Source organism: Lontra canadensis, unplaced genomic scaffold (assembly GCF_010015895.1).
Source record: "Lontra canadensis isolate GAN:19392208 unplaced genomic scaffold, GSC_riverotter_1.0 scaffold23, whole genome shotgun sequence".
NCBI lineage: Eukaryota > Metazoa > Chordata > Mammalia > Carnivora > Mustelidae > Lontra > Lontra canadensis.
Window position 1 is genome coordinate 9,566,131 of NW_022631017.1, and position 15,697 is coordinate 9,581,827.

General features: G+C 41.5%; 1 protein-coding gene across 4 annotated transcripts in view; it reads right to left on the reverse strand.

The window, feature by feature from the left end:
- The window catches only part of DNAH8 (dynein axonemal heavy chain 8), a 332,430-nt gene that overhangs the window by 80,189 nt on the left and 236,544 nt on the right, over positions 1 to 15,697 (reverse strand). For 3 of the 4 annotated variants that reach the window (XM_032862300.1, XM_032862303.1, XM_032862302.1), the window contains 5 exons: positions 12,541 to 12,696; positions 10,666 to 10,848; positions 6,762 to 6,867; positions 5,232 to 5,484; positions 4,933 to 5,123 (listed from right to left, as the gene is read on the reverse strand). In XM_032862300.1, the coding sequence (XP_032718191.1) occupies positions 4,933 to 5,123; positions 5,232 to 5,484; positions 6,762 to 6,867; positions 10,666 to 10,848; positions 12,541 to 12,696 (889 nt within the window). The remainder of the gene's footprint in view (positions 1 to 4,932; positions 5,124 to 5,231; positions 5,485 to 6,761; positions 6,868 to 10,665; positions 10,849 to 12,540; positions 12,697 to 15,697) is intronic. The other variant, XM_032862301.1, reaches the window with a different exon arrangement.

Genomic DNA, 15,697 nt, shown 5'->3' on the forward strand with positions numbered 1-15,697 from the left:
TGAAATTTACAATTTTGATATCAATGAATAGCCTGATCTTTTCATGTGTGATTTTTAAAGTCACTTCTTAGCTCTCACTCTTCCAGAAATTTGACACTTTATATATATATATATATATTTTTTTTTTTTTAAGTCAGAAAGATGGATAGATGGAGGGTGGGAGGGATATGATACTTCTGTGGGTTCTTAAGGAAGTAACTCATGTTCAGATAATTTGTTCACTTACTTATTCAAGAAATATTTATTGAGCACCCTCTGTGCACCAGCGTATCCCAGGCACTGGGGATAAAGCAGAGAAAACCACACAAGGCTTCTGCTCTCACGGAGTCTAGAGGAGATCGTGAATTATAGCACTGGATCACATTTTGAAGCAAATCCCAAATCAAATGAGCATACCCAATGGGACAATCTTCCACCAAGACACATAATTATATATTCCAGCTTCAAAACTCCTCTATTGTATATCTTCAGTAACGTTTTATCAGTTGTGTTTTAATTCAGATGTGTGCAAAACAGTGATCCTAAATCCTTTAGTCCTACTGAAGAACCATCTAATGCTACCACTTCACATATAGACCCTTGGGCAAAAGAGGGGATGGAGAGGACTTCCATCAGTGGCCGCTCTCTCTCCAGCACCTTCTTGAGAGGGTAAATGAGCTGAAGTGATCTTTTCTTATAAATCCCCTTGCACTACCTCTGGGACAGCAACTCCGAATGCCATAACACCTTTAGAACAGGCAAACCTTCCTCTTGACACCCCACTCCCTGCTACCTGGGGGAAGAGAAATCCATCCTCTCGCAGCATATCTGCCAGGACCGAGTTTACTGGAGAAGCCACCGCTGGAGAGCATCATGGATAGACTCAAGGGACTCTGGTTCTCTAACTTAGAGACAAATGCATTTTCTTCTTGGTTCTTTCCAAAGGGAATGTTTTCATGTGACGGTAAGCCTCAAAGACATCAGGAGAAGACATTTAAGCCACAAGTGTTTTGAAACATCCTGGGTGACACCCATGAACCCAGAAAAATCACATCCCACCGTACTCCTCAAAATATTCTGGCTCAACCATGCTAGCTGCCGAAACACAGACAAAGAACTCAATTTCTCTGAGTTTCCTCTTCTGTCAAATGGGTATAATAATGGACTCTGCCAGATCAGTTTCTGTGAAGATTCAATAAATTCATGTATGTAAAAACCTCAGAACAGTCTTGGCCCATAGTAGGAGTTATGTAATCATTAGCTGTCATTTTGACATGAATTCTCTATTTTGGAAGCCTCAGGTCCAATCCAATCTGGAAGGCAAGCGCAGACCCCCACCCCCAGGTGTCTTTGGGTCCATGGTTTATAACAAAAGAAAGATGGTGTCTTTCTAAAATAACTAGGCAGGGAAAATAGTTATATCAATTACTCTATAACACAGGGCTATCCCTGGTATCTATTTCATTTTTCAAAGTGTCCTGACATTCTCAGTTGAAGAAGAACGTCAAAGGCACCTTCCACAGACTGCAGAAAAACAAGTAGGAATTGACATAAAGGGATAGTCATTCCTAGGAGATCAAATATTTCTGTTATGATAAATAAGTCTGTCTTCTTTCCCTCTTAAGTCCTGAGTTAAAATTGATAGAAAAAATATCGAAGATCTAAGGGTTATATTTGTTAACTTTGTAAAAAACACTGAAAACAAAATCATCTATCATTTTTATAAAAATAATTTGGTTAAAATGTAAACCACTTCAAAACTAGGACAAACTGTACAACAAACCAATTTTGTTTTGGTTTTTGTTTTCCAAAACAAAACAAAACAAAACAAAACCCTCTTTCACTGCTGAGCTGGTTGTACTTCGGTCGACAACCTGTCATACAATCCCAAATTAATCTTTTTCAAAGCACCGCTCTGTTCGGGTTACTTCCCTGCTCATAAAACATTCGATGGCTTCTATTGCCAATGAAATTAAATCCAGACTCTTCTCACCATCTCTCCTGGCCCTGTGCAATCCGAGTCTCCATGACGCTCCAGCTTTATGAAGTGGGGTCCCAGAGGTACCTTTACCACGACCCAGATGGGCAGGCTTTTTACTTTTTCTGACCACTCCCATCCTCCTCACAAATTCCCTCCTCCTTGGGTTTCTCAGTCTCTTCTGACTTACAACCTGTCTCTCCAAGAATCCAGTCTTCTTCAGGCAGGGCTCTGCTTTGGCTGGGTGGACGAGGGGAGAGGCAGGTGGACTGGGATTGCGTCATGATGGGGAGGATGCCTCAGACCCGAAAGCTGCCCTCCAGTCTCTGCCATAGGCTGGGATCCCTGGACTGCATCCTCGGTGCCGTGACAAATCCTGTCTGACCTACAGGGGTGTTGGGCTGCTGTCCACAGACTGGTCCTTTGTGTCCAGGACTAAAGTTCCCCAGGGCCTGCAGCTTCTTGGTTTGAGCCCAGGCCTCTGCTGCACACCAGCCCTTGCAACATGTCCACATACACACTCCTACTTGCCTAACATAAGTCAGGCTTAGCCCTCGAGCCGCTCCCCTCCACCAAGGCTGCCCTACAGCCGCCATGTGAGATTTGGCGCTGAGCAGAATGAAGGGGCATCTCCTGTCTGGATGTTTCTTGAGCACCTTTCTGAACCCACACGGGGTTCTGCCTCAGGAGACTGGGAAGAAACAAGGATCTTTGTACCTGACCTCCGTCTACCTCTGAATCTCTTGTCCTTTCCGCTGTGGCCCAGAGGGCCAGGTTTCCTCTTCTTTCTAAAGCCTATCTCCTTCCCAGTGGCCATGTTGCCACATGGGATTCAGGAAACAATGCCAGCTCACAGATCAGGAAAGACCCAAAGTATACCTCCCATCCCTGTATGCCACGTTTAAAGGCCTTCCTACACCTGAGGCCCATTTTGTTCCTGCTTCTGCCTAGATAGTCAAAGGAGTTTTCTAGGTTTGGTAAATTTAGGCTCACTTTATTTAAATGTCACAGAGGCCAGAGACCTGTACATCTGGATGCTCTGCACAGCTCGCCTGCCTCTCTCAGATGGTACTTAGCACTTCCCCTTTGGCCCCACAACCCCTTGTACCTGTAAGGAGGGGGTGATGGTCTCTGAGCTCACACAGCTGGTTAGCGGCAGAGCCCAGCTCGTATCCCTGCTTCTTAGACCAGCCCACACCTTACTGGACCATGCTGCCTTACGCTACACTTTAAGACCTCATCCTCTCCAGGTGCGTTAGACCTGAGAAAAACTATGGACTGCACGACATGCTCCAGTTTCCTTTGAACTACAAGACAGAAAAAAGTCAAGACATTTTAGCCATTCTGCAAAATTATTCGCAAAGTTTCTACAACAGTCCTCTAACCTGAAGCTGAGGAAGAAATTCACTGAAGTAGAGAAAGAAGATAGAGTAGTAACTCATAGTTTACTCCCTGTTTATTATAAATGAGATGTCATGGAGAAAAGTGTATTGTGTATCTTGTCCTATGCCCTTGTCCTCTGAATTTAGAAATACTCTACATTTTCTTCCTACATAATCTCTTTCATTCCCATGGCTAGGTGGTTATTTCTATGGCCCTAGCTTTGTAGCTGTCTGACTTCTGAATCGTCTGGCCTACCCTTTCTGTCTGCTGGAGATCTCAAATTCAACAGGTGTGTTTAGTCACCAGAGCTGTTCAAGGACATTCAAGTTTCCCTTCTTCCAGGCACATGGGAGAAGTGCAGGTCCTTGCCCTCTCTGAAGTTAGTGATCACTGTGTGTCTTGCTTTGCCTAATGTAAGATGAGCATTTAAGTGACAAAGGTCACTTGTGGGATAACTTTTAAAAGCTGGCCCATGATTTGTCTTATCCCGTTCCTCTGCTGTAGTAATTATAGAAGAAATTCCTTGGTGACCATGACAGGCATGTTGGAGAGAGAATAAATGAGAAAATACCCTTATCATGTCAAGCCACTGAAAGTTTGGGATTGTTTGTATGGCCACGAAATCTGGTCTATTCTGACTGAAATTAGGTCCCCAAATCACATTCACTTCTACTCAGCCTTTAGAGTCCTTTTTAAAGGCCACTTTAACTCCTTGCAGGGAGAGTGGCAGCTGGAAAATGATTTATTAAGCTTTACACAAAGAGCAAAAAGTATAAGAGATGTTTTAAAACATTAAAATATTTTTCCCACGGATAGAATCATCTGAAAAATTCATGGCTTAACCCACAACAGTGTATTTTCCAAAGAGCTCCTACTGGCCTCACCAAACACAAGTCTCTCCTTCCTTTTAGACATTAAGACTTTGTTTTTAGGTCTCTTCTAACAGTGAGAGTATTCTGCCTTGTTTTGCAATAATTTTTTAAATTATCTCTATCCCCATTATAAGACTGTTTTCTTTAAAAGCAATATCTGGCTTACCCTTCTATCCCAACATTACTATGGTGGGTGCAGAGTATATGCTCAATAAATATTTGCTTAACCAAATTGAATGAAAATACCACTCTTTGATCTTCTTGATGATACTTTTAACATGGGAGATGAGCGTTGAATAGGACTAACTTTCAGTACAAAATACAAGTGTGCCTTTTGCAGTCTTAAAAGTTGTGATAATCCCTTGCTCAAGGAATTGCTCTTTTGTGATAGGAACCTCATTACTAGCCTCACTTTTCTTCCCTTTTGCCTTCAGGTTTCCTAACCCCAGGCAAGAATGACCAAACTTCAGGTAATGATATAACTTAAAAAAAAAAAAAAAAAAAAAACAACACGGAGTGAACACAGACCTGAAATAAATCATCTTGAGTTACCAGAGCAAAACGAATGGTAATCAGAAAAGGAAAATGAGGTACAAAGAACTTCCCTTTCATGGGAACATGATTTCCCCACTGTATCATAAAAACAGGTCCTCAGCACGTCAAAGAGCATATCAGAAGCAACCTCCTTTACATACCACATTCATATTCTAAGCCCTTCACCTTTAATGAGAGCCTGAAACTCCCTGTGCTTCACTGTTCCTTTCTGAAGATCGATCTTCAAGGTCATGAGGAGTACAAAGAGGAATTTGTGGTTTTCATACAGGCCTCGGACAGAGTATATAAAAACTTCATAAGTCAGATACTCAATAATATTTGTAATTCTCTTTTGAGGCAGTGGAGACTTCTCAGATCTGCAATACATTTTAAAAATTAAGGATGTCAACAGCCATCACTAAGACAGTAGGAAAACAAACCAAATTTTAAGTGGCTCCACACGGGGCCAGGGAGGGCCTCCCTACCTGGCCATGGACTGGTCAAATAACTTCAAGAATTGGGCCAGTGAGGTCTGGTACATGATGTTGACCATGCTCATCTCTGTGATGAGAAAGTAGAGGATGCTTCCGCGGGTGGCAGCAGGTCGGAACTCCTCCTGAGCTGTGTTTATTTTGATCTCCGTCTCTGCAGCCACGTGCAACTTTTCACTTACTTCGGCTGCTGTGTGCTTGGTGGTTCGGAGAACACCGATGAGAGATTCGTCATCTACCAAGGAACCTAAAAGCCAAACAGGAAAACCCTAGAGCGCAAGAAGGGGAAGCCTCAAAGCAAGAGGCAGCACTTCTAAAATCAACCTGTTCATTTTCAAGTCAGTTTCTTCAAGGCCCCTCCAGATAGAAGGGCGGATATTAACAGGCTGAGAGGCTTCTGGCCCAACTGTCAGCTGATGCCTGAATCCTTCCAAACATCCTTGCAGACAAGTTATCCCAGATGCTTCCTGTAAATCTGCAAAAGGGGATTCCCAAGGCAGCCCACATGACTGGTCTTCAAAGGTCTGAAGACAAAATCTGGCCACCTCCACCCCCCACCCCCACCCCGTGGTTTACTACTGTAAATTGAAATTCACCTCTCAGCCATCTCTGCTAATATCAGGATGCCCAAGGCTATCCAAATGGTTGGGATAAGTCACTGGACCAGAGCGCAGACAACTTCATCAACACAAGCAGTATGATCAAAGCAGATGAAAAGGACTCCTCCCTGTGGTCTCCATCAAGCAGTGCGGGAGCATGGCATGAGAATCACCTACCATGTACTTCTGGGAGGTTAAGGTTTTTGTTTATCCAAGGCATAAAGTGCTATTGGGAATCATTCATTATGAGCTGTAATAAATGGTAGGATTTAGGCTACTGGAATTTGCCTACTGCAGAACAATACAGTGTTTGCAGGCCGAGGGAGAGGGAGAAGCAGACTCCCCTTTTCCTTCAGAAAAGGATGTTTTTTATTTATTTAGAGAGTCTCCATCCCCAGATCAGGGTGTGGCATGATGATCTGACTGCCCGAAGGAGAATCCACCCCTGACTTCTAAGCAGGAGGTCAAGGCCAGTGGGGAGTGAGCTTGGGCCTTGGGTGCTCAAGAACCAGCTGATACAGATTACACACCTCATCACCCATTGTGGTAACTGCATTTCAGCGCCAAATGCAAGAGATGATCTTAAAAAAAAAACAATAGATGAGGCACATTAATTTCCTTTGGGCAAGCAAATTAGCCTATTACCAGTCACCTAGCTCTATTGGGAGCCCTTATTTTTTCTCAGGAGAGAGCAATTACATCTAGAAAACTCCGTTCTTCTCAAATGCTCAGACTCTGTTTGCTAATTCAAAAATCACATTTTCTGCGGTCCCTCTTTAAATGTCTAGAGGGAAAGTGCCTCGCTTGTGTTTGCATTAATAACTCAACAGTTTCTTAACACCTATAACCCTGAGATGCTGAAAACAAGGCCCAAGAAATCCTTACTTGGGACCATCATTCGGTTTACTTGTTAATAACACAGTACCTTTTGTGGCGCTTAACTTGTAGAGAAGGTTGTCTTCAAGTTCCTTCATCTTCCGCCTGTTGAAGGTCACATCCTCCAAAAGTTTAACCCTCTCAGACTCTAATTCCTGTTAAGAAACAAAAAATAGAGGTGCCCAGATGGCTCAGTCGGTTAAGTGTCTGCCTTCAGCTTGCGGGAGTCTGCTTCTCCCTCACCCTCCCCCTGTTCATTCTCTCTCTCTCTCTCAAGTAAATAAAGAAAATCCTTTTTTTTTTTTTTCCCAAAGCCAGATTAAAAAAAAAAAAGAAAGAAACAGGGGCACCTGGTGTCTCAGTTGTTAAGCATCTGCCTTCGGCTCAGGTCATGTTCCCAGGGTCCTAGGATCGAGTCCTGCAACAGGCTCCCCACTCAGCAGGGAGCCTGCTTTCCCTCTGCCTACATCTCCCCCATCTTGTGCTCTCTCTTTAAAAACAAACAAACAAACAAACAAACAAACAAGAAATAACAGCCAAATTGTAATCACCAGTCACTATGGCAAATCCAATTTACTTAGTGCTTCTTAACAGTTTTTAAAAAGTTTATTTCTTTTAAAGATTTTATTTATTTATTTGAGAGAGAGAGAGAGAGAGAGAGCACAAGCAGAGGGAACAGCAGGCCGAGGGAGAGGGAGAAGCAGACTCCCCGCTGATCAGGGAGCCCTGATGCAGGGCTGGATTAGGATCCTGCCCTGAGCAGAAGGCAGATGCTCAATGGACTAAGCCACCCAGGTGCCCCCAGTTTTTAAAAGTTTAAAGTGTCTCTGGAATGACTTTACTTTGGTTCTTCTGGATGCTTTTTAAGAAATTATGCCCACTAGCACTAAGTTTCCACGCTGCTTACTCTGGCATGCACAAGATTCCCCTGCTAAAGGAATTTTGTCTGATTATTCTCCATGCTCTCTTCCTGGCTCTAAGTTTATTTAAATTAGAGTGTCTTATTCTCTTGGCCCTGCCCCACATGGCCTCTGTGTGAAATGCTAACTTTGTTGGCCATCAGAAGTTGTAGAAGCAAAGACGTAATATCTAAGCACCATGAGGACAGCCAAGCCAAATGTCAGCTCTTGGTCTGGGATCTACCTGTAGGGACACCAGGTATCTGGTCTACCAGAGCCAGCTGCCAATACAAATCCATTTTCCATTATTTTACATCTCCTTCCACCAGAGGGGCTAAACTGGACGTTTGGAAGGCATATTTTTTCCTACAAGAATAATGTCTTTTTAAATCAGATTTTGAAAAAATGTTAAGTTTTCAGAAAAGGTGCAAGACAGATACAATTAACTCTCATAAATGTTTTGCCCAGATTCACCAGATACCATTTTGCGTTATCACTCTCTCTTTATATATATAATTATTATCATTATTGTTCTTCTATTATTGGTGAACCATCTGCTGAGGTCATGATCCTTTACCCCTAAAAACTTCAGCAAATCTCTTAAGAACCAGGATATTCTCTTGCACAAGTATAGTCCAATTTTCAAATTCAGGATATTTAACGTGGATATAATACTCTTGCTACATGCAGAGTAAATTAAAGTTGTCTGAATAGCATTTTTTCCTGATCTTATACAGAATCACATAGTGTATTTAGAATTATGTTAGAAGGAGGTGTTTTTAAACTACTTATCTGAGAAAGTTTCTTGAAAAACCATTTCAGAAGTTCTACCACTTTCTGAAAGTCTTAAACCACTTTGTGGATCCGAAGCCATGGCACGGTGTTCACCTCTACACCTGGCACATCTTGCATCACTGTCTGTGTGTCGATCGTGTCCCTCCAATGAGATTCTGTGCATCTAGAGGGCAGACACTTGTCCTATTCACTTTTGTATTCTTGACAGCATTACCTTGAGGCTTTGCAGAAAAGGGACTCAATCTGAGGAATATGTGTTAAATTGAAGTGTGCCGAATTGAGTTCAACAGTTCTATTTTACTTCTGGGGAAACTGAGGACCCAGAAAATATGTATTAACTCCAAATCCCATCCCAACATGGTCCTCATGGCTAGTTACCAGCAAAGGCAGGATCATGCTCTTGTTCTCCAACTCCAAGACCAGTGGCATGATTGCCAGTGTCCTAGAAGGTTTGCCATGTTTGATGGGGGTGGCAACGAAGGTCATGGCTGCATTTGCGGGGGAGTACCTAATGAGCTGTTTCCATTAGGATGGTCACCTCTGGGTGGCAGTATAGGAATATCTGGACAAAATGAAATCCCATGAGTTTCCTTCTCAGTGTGATCTGGCAAAACAAGCATCATGGTACAGTAGGCACTCATGGGTTCTACAGCATCATCTGAAAGGTTTATCTAGAAGGCCCAACAGGATGGAAAGTCTGTGTGCTTTTAGAAGCTCAGACCCTATTCTCTCTGGCTTCTGTTTGTTCTTCTGTAAAATGAGGGTGTAAGAGCAGGATAGTTAAGAAGGTTAAACATCATGGTCAGGATGTCCTCCTACAGATTGAGTGTGTGTTTTGGCTTTTCCCAGCAGGGACGGTATAAGCACCTTAGTGCATCCCTTGAAGAGGAAGCTGAGGCCTAGGAGAGAGTGCGTGGGCTCTTTGGGGACATGGGGTGTAGCCTGCCTTAGACAGTGGAGTGGCCTGCCTTAGGAAGTTCAGGCAACCTGTATGTGGCACCTGGACCCATGAGGAATCCTCTCACATCAGACCAACAGCACGAGTGAGACCATCAAGGAAGGACTGATTTTCAACAGTTGTCACCATGTGGCCCTAAGAGGTGATGAGCAATGAACTGAAGGGCCCGGGCTCTCTCTGCCTGGCTGTGGAAGGGGCATGGCTCCCTTACTGGACTGTAGAAGCCCCCAGCTGTTTGTTAGAAGGGAAGATCAAACAGCTAGTGAGAGTGGAGGCTGGGACTGTGCCCCCTTGGTTCTGCTTTGCCCAGAATGGTCCCCTCTAAGGGCCGGCCCCACTGTAGGGCTTCCCCTCTCCTTTTACTGAGTCTCTCTGTTTCTCTGGTGTGAGGATCATTTCTCCTGCCCTCTTCCAATGTCTTTCCTGTGTTCGTGGCATCTACTCCTATCTCTTGTCTTTCTCTTTTCCTTGTCCAGTCTTCTGCTACTGATCTTTCCCTCACCCTCCCATGGGAAGCCTCTCTGGTCTTAGTAATGCTAACCTTGCCCTTTCCTTGAACCCTCAATACTCAAATTAATTCTAGGTAAGCAAACATAATCTTTCTCAGATTTTACACAGATATGTTTTCCATATGCAAATAAGTATAATTACATTTTATGCAAGCATATTTTATGCATAATGTTAAATGTATTCTGACATTTATCTCAAAAATTAGTTTCAACTTGTATCAGTCTCTTAAAATCTTCCTGTTTTAAGTTGTTCTTTGTTTTATGAGAACCCTCAATCATACTTAATTTCTCTGCCTTAATGTAAATTTTATTTGATTAAAATTCAAGTTAGGCTTTCTGTATCACTAGAGTAACTAGAATGTAGTAGTTGAAACTACCCCAGTGGTAATACACTCATTCAGAGCAATTTCTTTTTCTCCAGGATCATTATTTTAGTGAATTTTTCAGGTATATCAAAGAGCATTTATCCCTAGGATTACAGATAAGAGCTCAACATACTCCAAGGATTAAAGACAGAAGTAGAAAAAGCACTGTGAGTGGTGTGTGTGTGCACATATGTATGTATGTGTACACACATGTATGCATGTTTGCGGTTGGAGGATAGCTGAGTTAGTTACATGATTTCTTGACAGGATTTGACAGGAGATAGCTAAACTAATATTTATGCTAACGAAGGTAAATAAAAATTGGTTTCATTTTTTTCCTTTCCCAAATACTTAAGAATTTCATAACCCATTTTAAGTATTTATTATGATTTATTAGAAGTACTGGTTTACCTTGATAAATCATTACCTGTTTCTCAGTTAAAATCACTCTCCTTAATAACTGATTCTCAAGTCCTTTCATGGTGACGGTAAAATCAATAACTGATGTTTTAGCATTGATCTCAGGGGTAAAGGCAGGGTTGGGTAGCTTCGTGGTAATATACAGTTTAAATGTATCCATGAGATCACATTCCTTATCACCAACTTTCACCTACATCAATTCAAATACCAAATTAAAAACAGCTTAAGCGATAGGACAAGCAATTTGGGGCTAACTTAGGAAAGAATTTACCAGAGGTCAGGGCTGTGAAACTTGAATGAATTGCAAAGGAAAAAGTTATAAGACTTTAATCACTGATCTTAAATAATTCAGATTCGCGGTCCTGCCAGGAGACGTTGTTAACCATGACACCAAACAAATTAAATGAACAAACAAATTAAATGAAAAATTTATCCCCAACAAGTGTAGAATAAAGGAAAACTCAGACACATCTCAGATTTGACTGTTTTACCCCACTAGAGGAAATTGTTTCCTACCGAGGAAATTTGTGGAGTTTAGAGGAAGTGTTTGTTATTTCTCTTTGCATTTCAATCATATCCAAAGCATATTTGACAACAGAAAGGAATAATGAAATTTTCAAAGAAAAAAATGCCAACATTTTTTTCCATAAACATGACATTTATCTTAAACACTACAATTTGCAGTATACTATATTAAAAAAACAACTGATTTTATTATCTGAAATTAAGGTGGAAATTATATCATTTTTAAAGGACTTACATTTTTTTTAAAGACTTTATTTACTTATTTGACAGACAGAGATCACAAGTAGGCAGAGAGGCAGGCAGAGAGAGAGAGGGGGGACGTAGGTTCCCCGCTGAGCAGAGAGCCCAATGTGGGGCTTGATCCTAGGACCCTGGGATCATGACCTGAGCTGAAGGCAGAGGCTTAACCCACTGAGCCACCCAGGCACCCCTAAAGGACTTAAATTTTTAATTAATCTTGGTTCTACATGTGGTTAGAAACCACATCTATAAGGCATTACCATGCTCTCAAGCACCATGCTTTCACACTACAGAGAAGAATCTCTTCTTTTGAAAGACCTTCAGGAATAAAAATCCTACACCCTCCTTTGGCATGTTAAATACAGCACATTAAAGACTCACATTATGAAGAAAAGTTTTCTAAATAAATCTTTGTTTAATGAGAACATTTGCATTCTGTACTTATTCGGTGATATTTGTGAAATTAAGTTGTCCAAAGTGAAAAATCTCCATCAGAAATGCTGTCATTCGTCAAGAAACAAAACCAAAGAAGCCTAAAGGTGGAGAACACTGCCAATTAAGAAAGAAACGCTTCTACTGAGAACCATTCATGTTCTCACCAATGATGGGAAATGTGATTCCTCAGCTTCTAGCGAAGTCTATGTTTAGATTGAAAGTTAATACAGAAAGAAATGAACAAATCAATGTCCATAGACTTTATTAAAATGCCATTTTCTCCCTATGAGAAAATGCAAGCTTTATTATACAGATGAATATATGACTTGTAATTGTAAATTACAAATTGTAAATCCAATTTTCTCAGAGCTGCCAATATATATACATATATAGTGTGTAATACTAATATATTATTATGACCAATGTCTTTCCTTAATATGCTATTTAGTGTCAGCTAAATGGTTACTCTTACCAAAATATTGTTCTCCCCCTGTATTTTTCATATATAATTTTAAAAATAAGAGAAATACTAAATATGAGTTTGGAAATAATTTTTCCAGTGTATCAAATACTACCACCTGAAGCAAAGAACTGCTGCTATGCTCACAAAGATAAGTAGATGTCACCATTGTTCTTTTCTTGTCTTCTTCTTCTTTTTTTTTTTTTCTTTCCCAAAGCTCACCTTGAATGTGGTGCCTGATTTAATGAAATTCTTTTCTAATACATTATCCAGGACTGGATCCAGCTCTTCACTAATGTCCTCAATGAGAAGGGGTCGGCCCAAGGAAAGGCTGTCCTCCAAGTGTGTGCGGAAATATTTATGGTTCAGAGATGTTACCTAAAAATAAAGGGTTCATTGCTATAGAAATGTGATAAAGGATGTGCTTATTTCCCAGGTGGAGACCAAGAGAATTGTTGCACAAGTGCCTGAGACTTTTAAGGGCGATATAGGATGCTTTATGAAAATAAAAGTAAGGACATTTAATTTTCCAAACTTGGTGAGCTCATGACTTTGTGGAAGTCTTGGGGGAGCAACAGTCTCTCTGATCAGAACAGGAGAATCGAGAGGCACTCCTCAGAGCTTCGCTCCTACACAGAGCACAGAGGTAATCACGGACTAAACCTGCTACATGTACAGTTACAATCACTCAGGGAAAGCAAAGTAACTTTGCAAATTTACAATATTCATTTATCTCTTCAGGACCACTCATGAGATCATCAAGTGATTAAAAAAATAGGCATAAGAATGCCAGAAATTATATATGGAGTCAAACCCAGGGCCCATCCATGTATTCTGCCTCTAATAGTGGCACAATGGAAAAACAGGGTAGATACTTCATTTACAATTTCAATATACAAAATCAACTTAAAAGACTGTATATTCACTTTATTATTTATTTTTTTTAATTAGAATTCTGAATGCCTGGTGGGGCCCACTGTTTTAGTTCAGTGTTTGCTGAGTAGTTAAAATAGATACACAGGCGGCACCTGTGTGGCTCAGTCAGTTAAGCACCTGCTTTTGGCTCAGGTCATGATCTCAGGGTCCTGGGATCAAGACCTGCATCATGTTCCCTGCTCAGCAGAGAGCTTGCTTCTCCCTCTGACCCTCCCCGCATCATGCTCTCTGTCTCTGTCTCTTTCTCTCGGTCTCTCAAATAAATAAATAAAATCTTTAAAAAAAAAAAAAAAAGACACACTGGGCTGGTTGATCTTTGCATTGGCCAAATGGCTTTGAACTCTGACTTCTCCTGTGATTCCCTCTCCTGCCTAAATGGGAGGATTCCTGAAGGTTCAGCCCTCAACTCGCTGTCTCCTTATACTTTACATCTGGATTCTGCTACTGTCTCTATGAGGCTGTGAGTGCTCATCTTAAGACACAAAGAAGATCCTCTGGGACAGCAGGTGATTAAGGGAGTGGAATTAAAAGATATCATCTCTCACTTGCTATGAAAAAAAGATGTGGAATTAAAAATTAAATAAGTCTACTCTTTCCTGTTTTGGATAAAAAGGGAAATAACCAAAAGAAAAAATTCTGCACATGAAGGAATTTGTTTCCCTGGATGGATAGCTTTATTTACACAAATGATGAGCTGTGAAAGACCTCATTATGAGTTGATAAGGTAAATGAATCTAAATAAAGAGCTTTAACCAGCTTATTAAACAAGATGAAACAAGATCCCAATGAGACTAAGTATAATTGTCCTGCTCTGTTTCCTAAGGAGTAAATTCTGTTTTTGTGATTTGCTTCCTAAGTGTGATGGTTAATATTACATGTCAACTTGATGGGGGTAAGGGATGCCCAGAGAGTTGGTACACATTATTTTAGGCTTTCTGTGCGGGTGTTTCCAGAATAGACTGGCCTTGGAATAGTAGACTGAGTAAAGAAGATCACCTTCACAGGTCTTTGTGTGGGCCTCAGCCAACCCACTGAGAGCCTGTATAGAGCCCAAAGATGGAAGAAGAGCAAATTTGCTCTCTGCTTGAGCTGTGACCTCCATATTCTCCTGCCCTTGGACATCAGCTACTGGTTCTTGGGTCTTCAGATTTGAACTGGGACTTATACCACTGACTCCCCTAGTTCACAGACCTTCAGAGTTTAGGCTGGGACTACCTTCTAAACTCATTACCAGTCTGCCTGGAATTGTAGCTTGTAGACAGCAGATTATGGGATTTCTTAGCCTCCCCAAACCCATGAGCCAAACTCTCATAATAAATCTTTTTCTAGATATCTGTATTTATTTTTATTTTTTATTATTATGTTCAATTAGCCAGCCTATGGTACATCAATAGTTTTTGATGTAATGTTCAACAATTGAGTTGAGTATTTTTTTTAAAAGACTTTATCTTTTCATTTTTGAAAGAGAGCGAGAGAGAGAGCACGCACATGAATGGGGGGGAGGGGCAGATAAAGAAGCAGACTCCTCGCTGAGCAGGGAGCCTCATGTGGGGCTTGATCCCAGGACCCCAGGATCATGACCTGAGCCAAAGGCAGATGCTTAACTGACTGAGCCAACCAGGAACCCTTTCACCTGATTTTCTTGTGTAGAAACACTATGCGGTAGCTACCATCAGAGCCTGGGTCACCTGCACAGAGACTCTGGTGTTGGGTCTTTATAAGGTGGTCAGTGAATTCTTTTTTTTTTTTAAGATTTGATTGATTGATTGATTGATTGATTGATTTGACAGACGGAGATCACAAGTAGGCAGGGAGGCAGGCAGAGAGAGAGAGGAGGAAGCAGGCTCCCCGCTGAGCAGAGAGTCTGATGCGGGGCTCAATCCCAGGACCCTGGCATCATGACCTGAGCTGAAGGCAGAGGCTTTAACCCACTGAGCCACCCAGGTGTCCCATCAGTGAATTCTTTACAGGGAAACTTGACCTTCTCTCTCTGGAAGTCATAGCTGAAGGTTCTGGAGACACTGTTGAAGGTGGCCTTGGCAAAGCTGCCACAGTGGAATGCAGTCCTGGACATACAAAACACGTTTTGTTTTTATTTATAAAGTGTTTCCCTTTTCATTTTGTTTTCCTTCCCAAGTAAGGAAATACTATTTTTGTTTCATTCTGTTCTCATTTATGTGTGTTTGTGCATGTAGTTATCCAAACATTTAAAAATATAACGACTCCTGGGGCGCCTGGGTGGCTCAGTGGGTTAAGCCGCTGCCTTCGGCTCAGGTCATGATCTCAGGTTCCTGGGATCGAGTCCCGCATCGGGCTCTCTGCTCAGCAGGGAGCCTGCTTCCCTCTCTCTCTCTCTGCCTGACTCTCTGTCTAGTTGTGATCTCTCTCTGTCAAATAAATAAATAAATAAATCTTAAAAAAAAAATATAATGACTCCTAAGTA